Here is a 13,748-nt window from a genome sequence, read left to right on the forward strand (position 1 = left end):
TGATCCTATCCTGAATTGCTTTGAACTACAGGGACAAAATCTGGCCGATTTGTGGATCCTGGATCACAAAAAATGGGATTTCAAAATCTGGTCGGATCTGATTGAGATTAAAGTTTTGAACTCCTGGCCGTGTGCAAAAGCTACAATCCCAAAGTTTCCTTTTAGAGGGAGTTTCTTGTACACACATTCAGATATTTTACTTAAGTAAAAGTTCTTAAACTACACAGTAAAAATACTCTCTCTGATACAAGTATATGTCCTGCATTAGAAACGTTACTTAAGTAAAAGTAACTGAGTATATCAGCAAAATGTATAGTATTTAAACATAAAAGTGTATGCAAAGAAAAAAAGAAACATACCAAATATATAATATTGTTCAAAACAAATAAGTAAATTAACTTAATGTTCATGCCAAATACTTACTAATCTCTAAACTGGGTAGCTGATTAACAGATTTAGCTGTTCTCAGTTATTTTTAACTTCATCCGACTGCTTTGGCCATGCTTCAGTATTATTGCTTCAGCTTCTTTTTTAATGAAAGATATTTCTATACTTCTCCCCTGCTCAGTCAGCCATTCTGCTACCCTCAACGCCCTAAATGTTGGGATTCCCTTCAGACTTTACACACAGGCCTGCTCAATCACCTCATTATGCAGTAATGTGCTCCACCTGTGTGTGGTTATATCTGCTGAGCAGGACCCTCCCTCATCCTCAACAAATTCATTTAAAAAGTGCAAAAACCAGGGACCTTCACCAGTCTCCCAACTCTTGCCATGGGTTGTTCAGCTGGATTGGGGTTTGTAGTTTTGTTTTTTATCTATATATTTTAAATTAAGGTTTATTTTTCTTTATACATTTAAAATGTATTCAATCTTTTTCAGGTGGTTCATTCTCCTTGTAGCAGTTGTTAACATTGAGGCACAAAATAAGCACCCAATAAGTATGTTTTTGTCCTTTTGATATATTTTTCAACACACTTGTGTGCTGCTATCTAATATAAATCTTTAATCCCAGAAATCAACTCTAAATGCCTTGGAAACTTGCTGCGTGTGGATGTCAGTGGACTTGGAGGAAGTTTTCTTGAAGTGTCCGCTGTCATAAGTAAGCTGACATTTCAAATGTGTTGCTTTTTCTTAACTTAATCTCATTTTTTTTAATTCGAACTTTTCTTGTTCGTTTCCTCAGATAACTCTTCAATCATCCTCATGCCAAGTCTATCTTCTCAGTGTGGCTTCACCATCAAGAAAGACCACAGGGGAAACGCTGTGATCTATGCCTCCGTCCAAAACTGTTTTGCTCAAAATGTGGTAAAAACGACTGAATGCTAGTTTGTGACGCAGCACCAAATATTGCTTTTGACATGGCAATTAATTTTGAGACTTGTTTCCATGTGTTTTTAGGATGATAAAGCATTCACAACAAAACTAGGTCTGCGGCTACAATCTGACAATGTGGTTGAAGACGAGTTTCACCTGGTGGAAGAAACTTGCTACTACTCTCCCTGGGCCTCCCGGGAAATTATCTGTAAACCCAACTACATGGAGGCAAGTGAACGCAGCATGGCATGTTCCCGTCTATATGATTAGTGGCTTGATGCCTCGTATGAGTGTCAAGGCCGGTACATTGCATGTCACTGCAGAGATTGATTATCACTTATGGAGTGGCCTCATTTCTAGGTGTCTGTGAAAAAAGCAGCTCCAAATGAATATAACCTGCCTGCATACTCCGACTCGGATCCCCGAAAAGCTGCTGAGGTACAGTAAGACTGGCTCATTTTGCCTTTTTTTCTTTTCTTATTCTAGAAACATCTTGTATGTAATGTCTTGATATTTGCCTCACAGCAACCCATGGACGCAAGCTTCAGAATCAACACAGTGGTGTTCTTCACTCCTGAGGAGAGGGTCATGCAGGTGGACGAAGCCCAGAGAAATGGTTATGGGATCTCAAGCACTCCTACCAGGCTGTTGCTGCGAAGCCCAAATCCTTCACGTGAAACATACACCAAGGATGTAAGTGGACTGCAGTTCACTGAGATTCAAACAACTCTCACTTGATATCTTTCCCCTCAGGCAGACTTGTTAAATCATTTGCAGCCCATTAGGTACTTGCTTACACTTGCAGCCATAGATAAAATAATGTAATCAGACAGCCTTTCAAATGCATTACTTTGTCTGGAATCCAGTTGGCACTCTTAAATCAGTGAGTTCTTATTTATAACCCCCCCATATTTTTACGAGGGAAATTATTATGTTACCACAGTATGCATTTACATCCACATGTTGTGTAATCTCCCCCCGCAGGTAGCAGGTGTGCCGATGACTGTGCTCAGCACCTTGATTATATTTGAGAAGACGAAGCTGACTACTCAACTTTATGCACGAGCCGCTTGTCCTCAAGCTCAGGGTAATGTAAAGAGACTCTGTGATGTCATGTCTTCTAGTGTTTTTCACTCGGAATTTGGGGCACTTTCTACTGTCAGGAATTAAAAAAACACATCTGCCAGTATTATTTCTGATTCCAGCTTTTTTTAAATATCAAACTTTTCTAAAAATGGAGCCAAAAATATCTTCCCCACCAGAACTTGTATCCAGGAAGAAGTGCTTTATTTTTTTTTAAATGACACTTTAAGGATTTGTTACTGTATGTGGCTGTAAAACTGCTACATTCATAATTTGAATTCTCCTTTTTCAGATTGTTTAAATAAAATACGAATGATTAACTATTTGTTCAGTCAAAATGTTTTGAGGATTTCACTATTTCCGAAACGTTAGCCCTTTTCCTTAAATCTTTCCATGTTAGACCTTTCTTTAAGTGTATTTATTAGCTTTTTTTTGGTGTACAGGTGGGGTTTTCTTTACTGAAACCTCAATCCGCTGGTTCCTGCCGAGGCGCATTGACCCTCTGATTTACTCGAAACACTTCAGACTGATGGAGATGAACATGGGCGTCGATGGAAGGAAGCTCGAAGCTACAGAGATTTCGGCCAGAAACTATTCCCTGACTCTCGATGACCTTTACGTCATTGTTGAAATCCCTATTGGGGCTGCTGGTTGCCAGATCAAGGTTAGATAAAACAATTGAGTCCATACATTGACGAGGTCGTTTTAGTCATGTATGCAGCTATGCAAAAAAAACATCTAAAATACTACAAAAGGGCAAAATGTAGATGTTTATATTTCTTGGATCTAAAGAATTTCTCACAACAGTGGAGAAATCAGCGTAGTTAAATGGTACATTCAAGTCATTTTAGACTTTAGAGACACAGTTTAACAAGCAATCACACTTTGTTGTTTCATGGAAAATAACACTACTGAAATCCTGTTGGTATGTACAAAACAAATGTAAACAGATCGTGTGAGTATGTTTGACTGTTGCAACATCTAGTGCTTCATTGCCAGACAAATTTCCCTTTTTCTTTAAATCTGTAGATGATGATGATGTTGTTCAGGAAAGGCCTTACTCAGGATGTTTGTTTATGCAGAGTCATGTCCAGGATGGTCAGTACTTCACTTCTTATATGATTGAGCTGATGCTCGAGTTGCTCTGGACTGAAGACGACACTAATGAGGACACGAGATACAAAGTCTTCCTCCCCGTCGAGACCCCCCTGCAGCTTCAACCTCCACAAGTCATTGACGGTGAGTCATATTATCTTGGTACTCATGTTACTTTTTTACATAAATTGCAACCTGCCTTAATTTCTTCATTTTTGACCTACAGCCACTGTTCCCAAGGAGATGATGTTTAAGGCGTTGATTGGGCCGGTGGGCTTTGATGTAACACTAAAGAACATCAGCTCCCCCTCTGAGGTTTTGTCCTTGGCCGACTGCATTGCCAGAGGCTTTAAAGTCTTTGAACAAATGTCCCCTAACGGCTTCTCAAAGGTCTATACTGTTGAAGTGCCCTTCACGGACCGTGTCGTAGGACAAAGGGTGAGCCTTACACTCAACGTGGGAAATGAAATGCATTTTTTATTTAATTTTGTCAGCTAATAACTATCTGTTTCTCCAACAGAAAGAAATGGGAGTTACAATTTACAATCTTCATCTGACCTTTGGCTTCCTGGTCCTGCCAAAGCATGCTCCATTTACTGCCACTGCTTATCTGAGAGCTAAACTAGAAGACATAGGTCTGTACCCATGGATAAGAGGAATTCATAACAAAACGAGCACAGATGTTTCAAAGTATTTTCCTCCCTCTGCAGATCTTCCCTCTGTCTCAGGTAGCTGTGATGATAAGAATTTCCATGTCCTCGTGAAATACGGGACCAAAGGATTAAACTTTCAGACCATAATGGGAAAACGAATGCTGACCTTGAGCCTGGCTCAGCAGTACGGCTTAATGGGCAACGACACACATTTCAGTTTGATTGTACCATCTTCTGCAGCTGATGCTACGGTCGAGGTATGACTCTTAACCAAAGTTTTAAATGTGCAGGGATTTATCAACATTTGTCACGATTATAGTCCTCTTTAAATCATAATGTATTGTTTCTGAAAACTTCTCAGGCTGTTGAGGAGTCATCCATCAAGAGCAGACTGGATGTGACTCTGAGATATCCGAAGACCAACAAACATATCAAAGACTTCTCCTTGACTTGCAACTTCGTCACAAAGCTGATCGGTTTGTTAAAGAGAATACGTTTTCTTATGTAGGCTTGAATCTCCAATGCATACAAATGTCTGATCGTCTTTTTCAGGGTGTTTCCCTAATGGGACCATCACGGCTCTGGCTATAACCATGGAGTCTGTTCCCAGTCTGAACCCCCGACGGCTCACCCTCAGAAACCCCGCCTGTGGCCCCACATACAGCAACGACCAGTACGCTTATTTTGTCTTCACTGCAAACACCTGTGGGACGACCAGAAAGGTAAAGCATGCTGCTGAACAGCTTGCTGATTGCGGTAGGTTTAAAACTGAGAAATGATTTTCCATTTGTCTTTTCTTAGTTTTTGCCCAATATGATGGTGTATGAGAATGAAATCTCCATCACAGATGAACTTGAATTGAGAAAGCTGTCACAGTTGAAGGAGCCGGAGTTTGTGTGAGTATCTCGAGACTTGGAATCACCAAGCTGAAGGTTGGATGATTAATTTATTATCAAAGCTGTTGCTTGAAAAATGACATGGAAGATTAATTAACAAAAAGTGCTTCCAGTTTTCTAAATGTCAGCTTTTTAATGCTTTCTGTTTGTCTTAACATGATAAACTTCAGGTCATTGGGTTTTAGACTTTTGGTCAGAAAAGAGAAATTCTCAGCTTGGACATTATTAAAAGAAATCTGGGTTTTGCAGCCGTAAACATTCATGTTCACCATTATGTAAACTGACAGTCTGACGCCAAATTTAAAAACAAATACAGAGACTTTGTAGGCTAACCATGTGACAAAAGTTAGAACTTTAAAGACTCTTAAATGGTATTTTCCTTATCAGAAGTCAACTGGTACGCCATAAATCCTTCTATGGTGCAATCCCAGATGTTAACGGTGCCAATTGGTAACAATTGAACAGTTCTAAGTGTTCCCACGTAAGAGTTTTCTTCTTTCAGGCTTCAGGTGTTCTGTTACTATGACATCAACACAAACCAGGCTATGGGCTTCAACACCCGACCTCGCAGGAGTGAACCGTACACTGACGATGCAAGAGGCGAGATGCAGGTTGAAATGAGAGTTGCTTTGGGTAAAGAAAGTTCTTCATGCCTTGTGTGGTTTGTTTTTGTCTTGCATGCTTGCTAAGGATTAGATTCATTTTTTTGAGTATTTGGAAACTCTCCCAAAGCTAGAAACAGGGGGAAATAAGAGTTCTTTCGATCATGTCAACACGTTGAAAAAGCTTAATGCAAAGAGATAGGATAACACTTTCTATCAAAATGCAGGATTTTGGGTAACTTGGACAGTTCATATGAATCTAGTTGCTTTAAGTAATTGGAATGGTTTTTTTCATAAAGTTAATCTTTAAACCAATGAACTGAGTTGGCACCTGGGATGTTGACTATGTAAATCCAAGTTAAACTCTTCTGCGTTATGCACCTTAATGTTCTGTGTACAGGCCGTTTCTATTCCTGTCTAATTCGGGTCAACATGTTCTGCTTCACTTCAGACGACTCCTACAGTGTGTTTCAGCGCGTTGAGGACGATCCCATCACAAAGTACCAACAACAGCCGCTGTATTTCGAGGTGGAACTGATGGGATCTTACAACCCTAAAGTATCTCTTGAGCTGGCGTACTGCTGGGTGACGTTGGAGGAGGACAAGACTTCCCTCCCTCGATGGGACCTCATCGTTAATGGGTAACTTGTATATATTTATTTTTTGTCCCAATTAACTGTTTGTCAAACTGAACAAAAGGGATGGTTTAAAATCATAGGGTGCTCATTTTGCAGACTTTTGGACATCTTTACCCAAATAAAATAACTTTTTTTTTTTTCTCCCTCAGTTGTGCAAACTCAAGGGACCCGCACCCAGTGATCTTCCACTCTGTTTTGCCTAAGGGCAGAGTTCATTATCCTTCCAACTTCAAGCGGTTTGAGGTCCCGATGTTTGCCTTCGCCGAAGACAAGGATAACTTGAACCGCCAGGTACTATCAGTCATAAGAATAAATAGTCTTTTTATTTTTAGATGCTTCATGGTGCGTTCACACCGGACGCGCTGTTTGGGGGTGGCGCAATTACATGTAAAGTCAATGCAGAGACGCGGACAGACGCAAATTCGCTCCAACAGCGAGCATGAAGCGGTGGGCGCGAATCACGCGATTTAACGGTGCCGCGTCAAACGCGAGAGTTCAATTTTTTTCAACTCGAGTGTCAAATTCACGTGACGCATTCTCGCAGAAGCCAATCAGCGGTGAGGATCTCAGCCTGACGTTCAACCAGAAAACATTAGCAGTTAGCACACAGAGCTCACAGCTCCTCATATCTGTTCAGAAACTGGACAAAAGTTAAACGAGTACAAACCACAGACTGTCTGTGTCATGGCGAATACAGTCGCTGGTTTATTTATGTCTGTAGGCTCATTGTTATGAGTGTGGAATGAGCATATACAACGTTAGCTTAGCCTGGTCGACCCGATCTTCATTCAACAAGCATTTAAAAAGGTTTTTCGCCTGCCGTCTTGGCTGCAGACTTGTCAAGCATTAATTTATGGTTTTTACCAACCGGTATCAGTATGTTGTTACTTCGGCATCATTTAGAAACGTGTATTACAATTTTAATCACGGTAAAATATGTTCATTTTGTTGTAGTTGTAGCTCCCGAGCCAGCGCGTCTTGTTTGAATGATGAGAGTAAACGCAGCCGCGGTGAAACTCGAGCGCTTCGAGCGATGTGAATATTAGCATCGCGTCCGGTGTGAACGCAGCATCAGAGTTTGGAAAACAAAAGTACGCTGTCTATAACAAACCCTTAAATCTGTTCATATCTTGTAGGTCTTTGTCCACTGTGAGGTGGTAATCTGTGATGTTAGAAATCCAGTGGATGCAGCTTGTAATGTGCAGTGTTCAGACCAGGACAACACGATGAAGGGTATGCTCTCATACATGCTGATTTCATTATCCAGTAATGTACAATAAGGTTTACATGTGTTTGCTCAAATTATAAAATGGGACAATGACTTTTGAATAAAGTGGCTAAGATATATATTTTTCTTTTTTCTCCCACAGGTCAAAATCGTGACGTTTCAGATGACCCTGGTTTCAAACACGTAACTTCAGGACCAATCATTATAATGAGCTCCTAAACAAAGTCCTAATAAAATATTTTTAAATAATTCACACTTGTAGTATTTTCTTGGGAATATTGGAGTTTTTTTTAATCTATAGTTGTGTTTTCTATGGTTATGGGGAGGTCCAAACTAATTTTCCGTTCCAAATCACATATATTTAAATGTATTATGTACTGTACAGCAACTGCCTGTGTGTACGGTTTCATGCAATAGGCATACAATACGGACATACTGCTTCATCATAACATTGCACCTTGAACTTTAGTCTCCTGAGGCTTGAAAAATACCTTTCCAAAAGTGTGCCATATTTTAGTATTCATATTGTTGAAACTCAAAATATGCCTAATTTATGCATTTGTTGGAGACTGCCTGGAGTGAGCATTTAGTTAAAAAAAATATATATCTTTCTGACATTCATGTTAAACAACTTTTAAATCTGATTCATTCTTTTAGAAATATTAAACATTGTTCCGACCTTGGTAAAGAGGCCTTCTTCAGATTTTAACATTAAGGTGTGTGTGATCTCAAAGCTAGAGTGGAGGACAGCTTGAAATTCGCCTTCATATATTTTTTTTAAACCTGCCATAATTCCCAAACACTACACTCCTGAGACTTAATTTGTCATGACAAACGTAGGAAAACATCTCTAAGCTTGAAAAATAAATTAAACCAAATGCCTCTTGAGGGCATGAAGTGACAAAAACGTTCATGTCTCCATTAAAGCCAATTGTAAATTCAAGCTGATCTTTACTCACAGCATTAGCCGCACACCTTTAGTTAATCTGCCAAAAAGGCCACATTAACCCGAAAGTACACAAAAAGCACACTTCAGATGCTCAACTTCCTTCAGATGCTTCACACGTTGAAATTTCACCAATATCTGTTACGGTTCAACAAAACGTTCACATGTAAGAGGTTTATCTCTCATTCAGAACAATGAAAAGGCTCTCCTCTCACTGATTACTGCACATCACCATGGAAACCTTTGATCTCTGGACACGTCGTTAGCTCAAATATAAACACCTGTGTCATGGAACACGATGTCATAACTCCAACTGACATGCTCAGAGCAGCAGACTTCAGATAATGGTTAATGGTCCAGCCTTCATGTCTATGTGCCATTAGTGAGTTTTCCTCAAAAGCTGTTGCCATGGCAATGCATCCCTCGCCGTAAAACACGATATTGCTATAACTCCTATGAAAATGGTCAAAAAGTGCTCAAGGCAAGTTTATTTATATAGCACCTTTCAACACAAGGCAATTCAAAGTGCTTTACAAAAATGGTAGACATTAAGAAAATGGCATTTAAAATCAGTCATTAAAAATAAAAGATAATAAAATAAACATTAAAAGAAAAAATACATGGATAAAAGTTACAGTGCAGTTTAAGATATGAATAGTTTAATTAAAAGCAGCGGCAAAAAGAAAAGTCTTCAGCCTGGATTTAAAAGTAGTAAGAGTTGCAGCAGACCTGCAGGTTTCTGGGAGTTTGTTCCAGATATTTGGAGCATAATAACTGAACGCTGCTTTACCATGTTTAGTTCTGACTCTGGGGACAGAAAGCTGACCAGTCCCTGAAGACCTGAGAGTTCTGGATGGTTCATAATTTAGCAGTAGGTCAGACATGTATTTTGGGCCTAAACCATTCAAAGCTTTATAAACCAGCAACAATATTTTGAAATCTATTCTTTGACACACAGGAAGCCAGTGTAAGGACTTCAGAACAGGAGTGATGTGATCCACTTTCTTAGTGTTAGTGAGGACTCGAGCAGCGGCGTTCTGAATTAGCTGCAGCTTTCTAATAGATTTTTTAGTGAGACCTGTAAAGACACCATTACAGTAGTCCAGTCTACTGAAGATAAAAGCATGGACAAGTTTTTCCAAATCCTGCTGTGACATTAGTCTTTTAATCCTGGATATATTCTTTAGGTGATAGTAGGCTGATTTAGTAACTGTTTTAATGTGACTGTTGAAACTCAGGTCAGAGTCCATGACTACACCTAGATTTCTGGCTTTATCTGTTGTTTTGAACATTGCAGACTGAAGCTCAGCGCTAACTTTTATACGTTCTGCCTTGGCTCCAAAAACCATTACCTCAGTTTTATCTTTGTTTAATTGGAGAAAGTTCTGACACATCCAGTCATTGATTTGTTCAATGCACTTACTCAGTGTTTGAATTGGAGCATAGTCTCCTGGTGAAATTGTTACGTAAATGTGTGTGTCATCCGCATAGCTATGGTAACTTATTTTGTTGTTTTTCATTATCTGAGCCAGTGGTAGCATGTAGATGTTAAAGAGAAGAGGCCCCAAGATGGAGCCTTGAGGTACCCCACATGTCATATTTGTCAACCCAGATGTGTATTTACCTATAGAAACAAAGTTTTTTCTGTCCTTTAAGTAGGACTCAAACCAATTTAGAACTGTTTCCGAAAGTCCCACCCAGTTTTCTAGTCGGTCTAGTAATATGTTGTGGTCAACAGTGTCAAACGCAGCACTGAGATCTAATAATACTAACACTGAAGTTCTGCCACTGTCTGTGTTTAAGTGGATGTCATTGAAGACCTTTACAAGAGCAGTCTCAGTGCTGTGGTTTTAAACTCAAACTTCACATGTGTGCTAACAGTCCAGCCGTGAAGACATCTATTTGACAGTTTTAAGATTTCTTCAAATGCCGTTGCCTTGGCAACATAACGTTCACTATGAAACACGGTTTTCTCACAACTTCAGTTCAAATGCTCGAAATGGCCCAAAACTTCACAGGTTTGGTAACGATGCAGCCATCAACACATCTAAGCGTATTATGGGGTGTCATCAAATGCCGTTGCCATGGTGATAGAGCATTCGCCATCAAGTTAGTTCAAAAGTTTGCAGTTCAAATATTCTGCTGCTTTTCCAAGCCTTTTTACTTTCTTTTCTTCTCTCATCACACATTCAAGCCCCCAGTGTTCATGTATCATTTCAATCTAAATTCTTCACTTTCTTCTTACACATTACATTTCAGCATAGCAATTCAGCGTCAGCTTTTCAGCATAAAGCATTCCCACTAGCAATTTCTTCAGGAATTGTATTCTCTAGTTTGTTAAACATTGACAAATTATTTCAAATATGTATGCTAATATTTGACTTGTGGTAGGTTTAAATTAAAATGTAAATCTTTTTCACTGATCTCTTGACCTTCACTCATACTTGCAAGTGCATCGAGGAGCTTCATTTAAACAGTGATTATCCAAATCTGATACTTTAAAGGAGCCCCATTATGCTTTTCTTGATGTTCCCTGTGTTCTGGGCCCTGGAGTTCAAAACTTTGAATCCCTATCTGATCAGATCAGATTTGGATTTTGGGTAGTTCAAAACCAAAAAACAGGATTAGGATCACTTTGATATCCGATCAGATCAGGAAATCCAATCCAAGCTTTAATCTGGATCAAATCTTCAAAATGGGTAACACAGGATTGGGATCAGTTTGATCCCAAAAAAATGGATTATCCTGATCCCACCAGGAGGTGGATTACCAGAGCAAAATGTACTGTACAATTTATTTTAAAATATGTTTCAATTTAAATAAGATGGCAAAGTTTGTTAACTGAAATAATATACCATTTTTAGCCTTCATGGGAAATACATTTTATTTTTCCATTTTTGCTCACGTTTGTGGTGGCCTATTTTGTTTTCAACCAAATGTTGATGACATAAATGTTTATGCTCATAAAAGTATCACAACAACGATTGTCAATCACAAATGTAATTTAGATTAAAGAAAAAATATCTTCAACAAAAAAAAGGTCCATCATCTGTCATCACCTTTCAAAAGTAATTGCGGACAATAGCATCTCGCATTGCACCACCACTCAGTCTCTCATTTAGAGGGAAATCCATAGGTGGGCCTAGATCATCAGCAGGTGCGAGGGACTCTGGGGGATCATCGATGTCAGAGAGGGGGACTCTGCGATGGACAGCGATATTGTGTAGCACAATACAAGCCAGTGTTATGCAGCATGCTCGTTGGGGTTCCACTCTCAGATAGTTCAGGCATGCAAAACGCCTCTTCAGTACTCCATTCAAGCGCTCAATGACACACCTTGTTCTTCCATGGGCGTTGTTGTAGCGCATCTGTGAGGGAGTGTTTGCCGTGGGAAAAGGTGTCATCACCCATGGTAGGAGTGGGTAGGCACTGTCGGCTAATATAACTCCATCCGGCCTGTTGGTTTGAAATTCAGTGAACAACCGGCTCTCTCTGAAGATTCGTGCATCATGGACTGACCCAGGCCATCTCACAACACAGTTGGTGATGGCAAGGTGGTCAGCATCTCCCACAATTTGCACATTGATGCTGATCCCTTTCCTGTTGACATATTCCCACTCCCTCTGACGAGGTGCTTGAATATGTACATGGGTGCAGTCGATCACCCTAATGGTGTTGGGCATGTCTCCCAGAAGAAAAAATTGCTGCTTCACTTTGGCAATCTGGCCATCATTGGGAAAAGTCACAAAGTGATCCAGCAGGCGAGCCAGTGCATCAGACACAGCTGTCACCACTTCACCCACTGTTCTCCTGTGGACTCCCATGCTGTCAGCTATGACCTGATAGAATGTTCCACATGTGTAAAAGCGCAGGGCAATGAGGACCTGTTCCTCTACAGTCAGAGCATGACTACGCAAGGTTCTGCACTGCAGTTGTGGCCTGACCAGATCAGCAATGTAGTTGATGTCATCAAGTCCAAATCGAAAACGATTGTACAGTTCTTCTGTTGTGTACTGTTGGAGAGGTTTGGGGCGCTCGGTGTGGACCCTTTGGCGGTAACCTCTCCTTCCAGCATGGAAGATGTGAACAATCCCTGCCATGACTGTGTTCGGACTGTTCTTTCAGTCAGTAGGCCTACATCAGTCTCTGAATAATAAGTAATTGCAAATACACACCTGGAATGCATGTCCAGATTGGTTAGGGCCTGTGGTTAATTATGTAATTAATAGCAAGGCCAGACCTATAAAACTAATTGCTGACCTGACCAAACCATTGAGTTGGAAAGATGGACAAAAAGGGGCCTAATTTTACATCTGCTGAGACCCGTGCAGATGGGTCTGAGCAGATGTTGTTGGATGTTGGAGTGGCAGTGCGCAAAGTTTACACCGCGTCAAACAGCACTTTGAAATGGAATGAAACCCATCGATGGCACACTATCCAAATCAAGACTCGAACGTTTTTTTCATATGGAATGCAGTTGGAGGTCAACCAATCACAGAGCTTGAGAACTAATCACGGGGTTTGTCAAACAAAGCACATGGTGTAGTCCTAAACAATAGCTGAGGATTCTGGGTAGTGTAGTGTCTTCTGCCATCCTAAATCGAAGGGGAAAAATACAAAAGCATTGCACACAATTTAAACCAATCAATGTTGTGTAATTAGCAAGGATAATCTGGTGTTTTTGAGTTGATGAGTAGTGCAGATATCACTGTAAAATCAATCGACAGTAAGGAGAATAGTTACTTCCGGGTGTAAAATCCTCTGTTATCCAATGGGAATGGACGCTCACATTGCCTTTAAACAGCCGCCGACATAAACGGATGCGGTGCTTCCATGAGCGTCAAATACCGCCGCTGATGGGAATACATTGCAATCAGTTGAAGGCTCCTTGCGTCCGTTTATGAAGCTGAAGGAGCCTCGGCGCGTCCCAACTGCACGCCACGGGACCCTGACCAAGCGTCGCTCCTGGACGTTTAGGGAGTGAGAGTGTGTTGGCCATTGGAGTGTTGCTTGTGGAAGACATTCTCAAGCAACCGTTTCGCTTCTCATGCACTGATTCGCTAGCTGAACAGCCAATCAGAGTGATTTCTTTGTCCGACTGCCTGTGGCCGACGCACGACCATGAAAGGCCAAATAAGGCGTGTCACGGCCGACGGTGCGGGACACACCAAATTGAGTTTGGGCGACAGGGCACGCTTCGTCGTCCGACTAACGAAAACGGCCAATTTCGGCCTGGTGTGTCAGGGCCTTTATATAGCATCCTAGTACTACAATTTTCCAGGAGCTTGCAT

General features: G+C 40.6%; 2 protein-coding genes across 3 annotated transcripts; one reads left to right on the plus strand and one right to left on the minus strand.

The window, feature by feature from the left end:
* The first annotated feature begins 702 nt into the window (after positions 1–702).
* LOC117486892 lies at positions 703–7,766 on the plus strand. Of its 2 annotated transcripts, XM_034135481.1 has the most exons (21): positions 703–796; positions 882–940; positions 1,015–1,101; positions 1,186–1,307; positions 1,401–1,544; positions 1,677–1,754; positions 1,842–2,009; positions 2,301–2,403; positions 2,843–3,063; positions 3,482–3,638; positions 3,721–3,932; positions 4,015–4,129; positions 4,205–4,404; positions 4,509–4,623; positions 4,700–4,869; positions 4,949–5,043; positions 5,546–5,676; positions 6,097–6,286; positions 6,433–6,574; positions 7,420–7,516; positions 7,654–7,766. In XM_034135481.1, the coding sequence occupies exons 1-21, from the start codon at positions 774–776 to the stop codon at positions 7,728–7,730; spliced, it is 2,706 nt and encodes a 901-aa protein (XP_033991372.1). In that variant the 5' UTR covers positions 703–773; the 3' UTR covers positions 7,731–7,766. The 2 variants fall into 2 exon arrangements, with proteins under 2 accessions (XP_033991372.1, XP_033991371.1); XM_034135480.1 differs by having other exon boundaries at positions 4,015–4,404.
* A 3,753-nt stretch (positions 7,767–11,519) lies between these two features.
* On the minus strand, positions 11,520–12,557 carry LOC117486914 (putative nuclease HARBI1). Its single transcript, XM_034135503.1, has one exon. The coding sequence runs from the start codon at positions 12,555–12,557 to the stop codon at positions 11,520–11,522; it is 1,038 nt and encodes a 345-aa protein (XP_033991394.1).
* Positions 12,558–13,748: the final 1,191 nt, after the last annotated feature.

The sequence above is a fragment of the Trematomus bernacchii genome, unplaced genomic scaffold, assembly GCF_902827165.1.
Source record: "Trematomus bernacchii unplaced genomic scaffold, fTreBer1.1, whole genome shotgun sequence".
Classification (NCBI taxonomy): Eukaryota; Metazoa; Chordata; class Actinopteri; order Perciformes; family Nototheniidae; genus Trematomus; species Trematomus bernacchii.

What these genes read in the sequence shown, in the direction of transcription:
- LOC117486914 (XM_034135503.1), bottom strand. Translation starts at nt 12,557, where the DNA reads ATGGCAGGGATTGTTCACATCTTCCATGCTGGAAGGAGAGGTTACCGC.
- LOC117486892 (XM_034135480.1), top strand. Translation starts at nt 774, where the DNA reads ATGGGTTGTTCAGCTGGATTGGG. An exon ending in CGCTTGTCCTCAAGCTCAGG is followed by an intron (nt 2,404 to 2,842) that starts GTAATGTAAAGA and finishes TTTGGTGTACAG; the next exon opens with GTGGGGTTTTCTTTACTGAA. An exon ending in CAGCTGATGCTACGGTCGAG is followed by an intron (nt 4,405 to 4,508) that starts GTATGACTCTTA and finishes AAAACTTCTCAG; the next exon opens with GCTGTTGAGGAGTCATCCAT.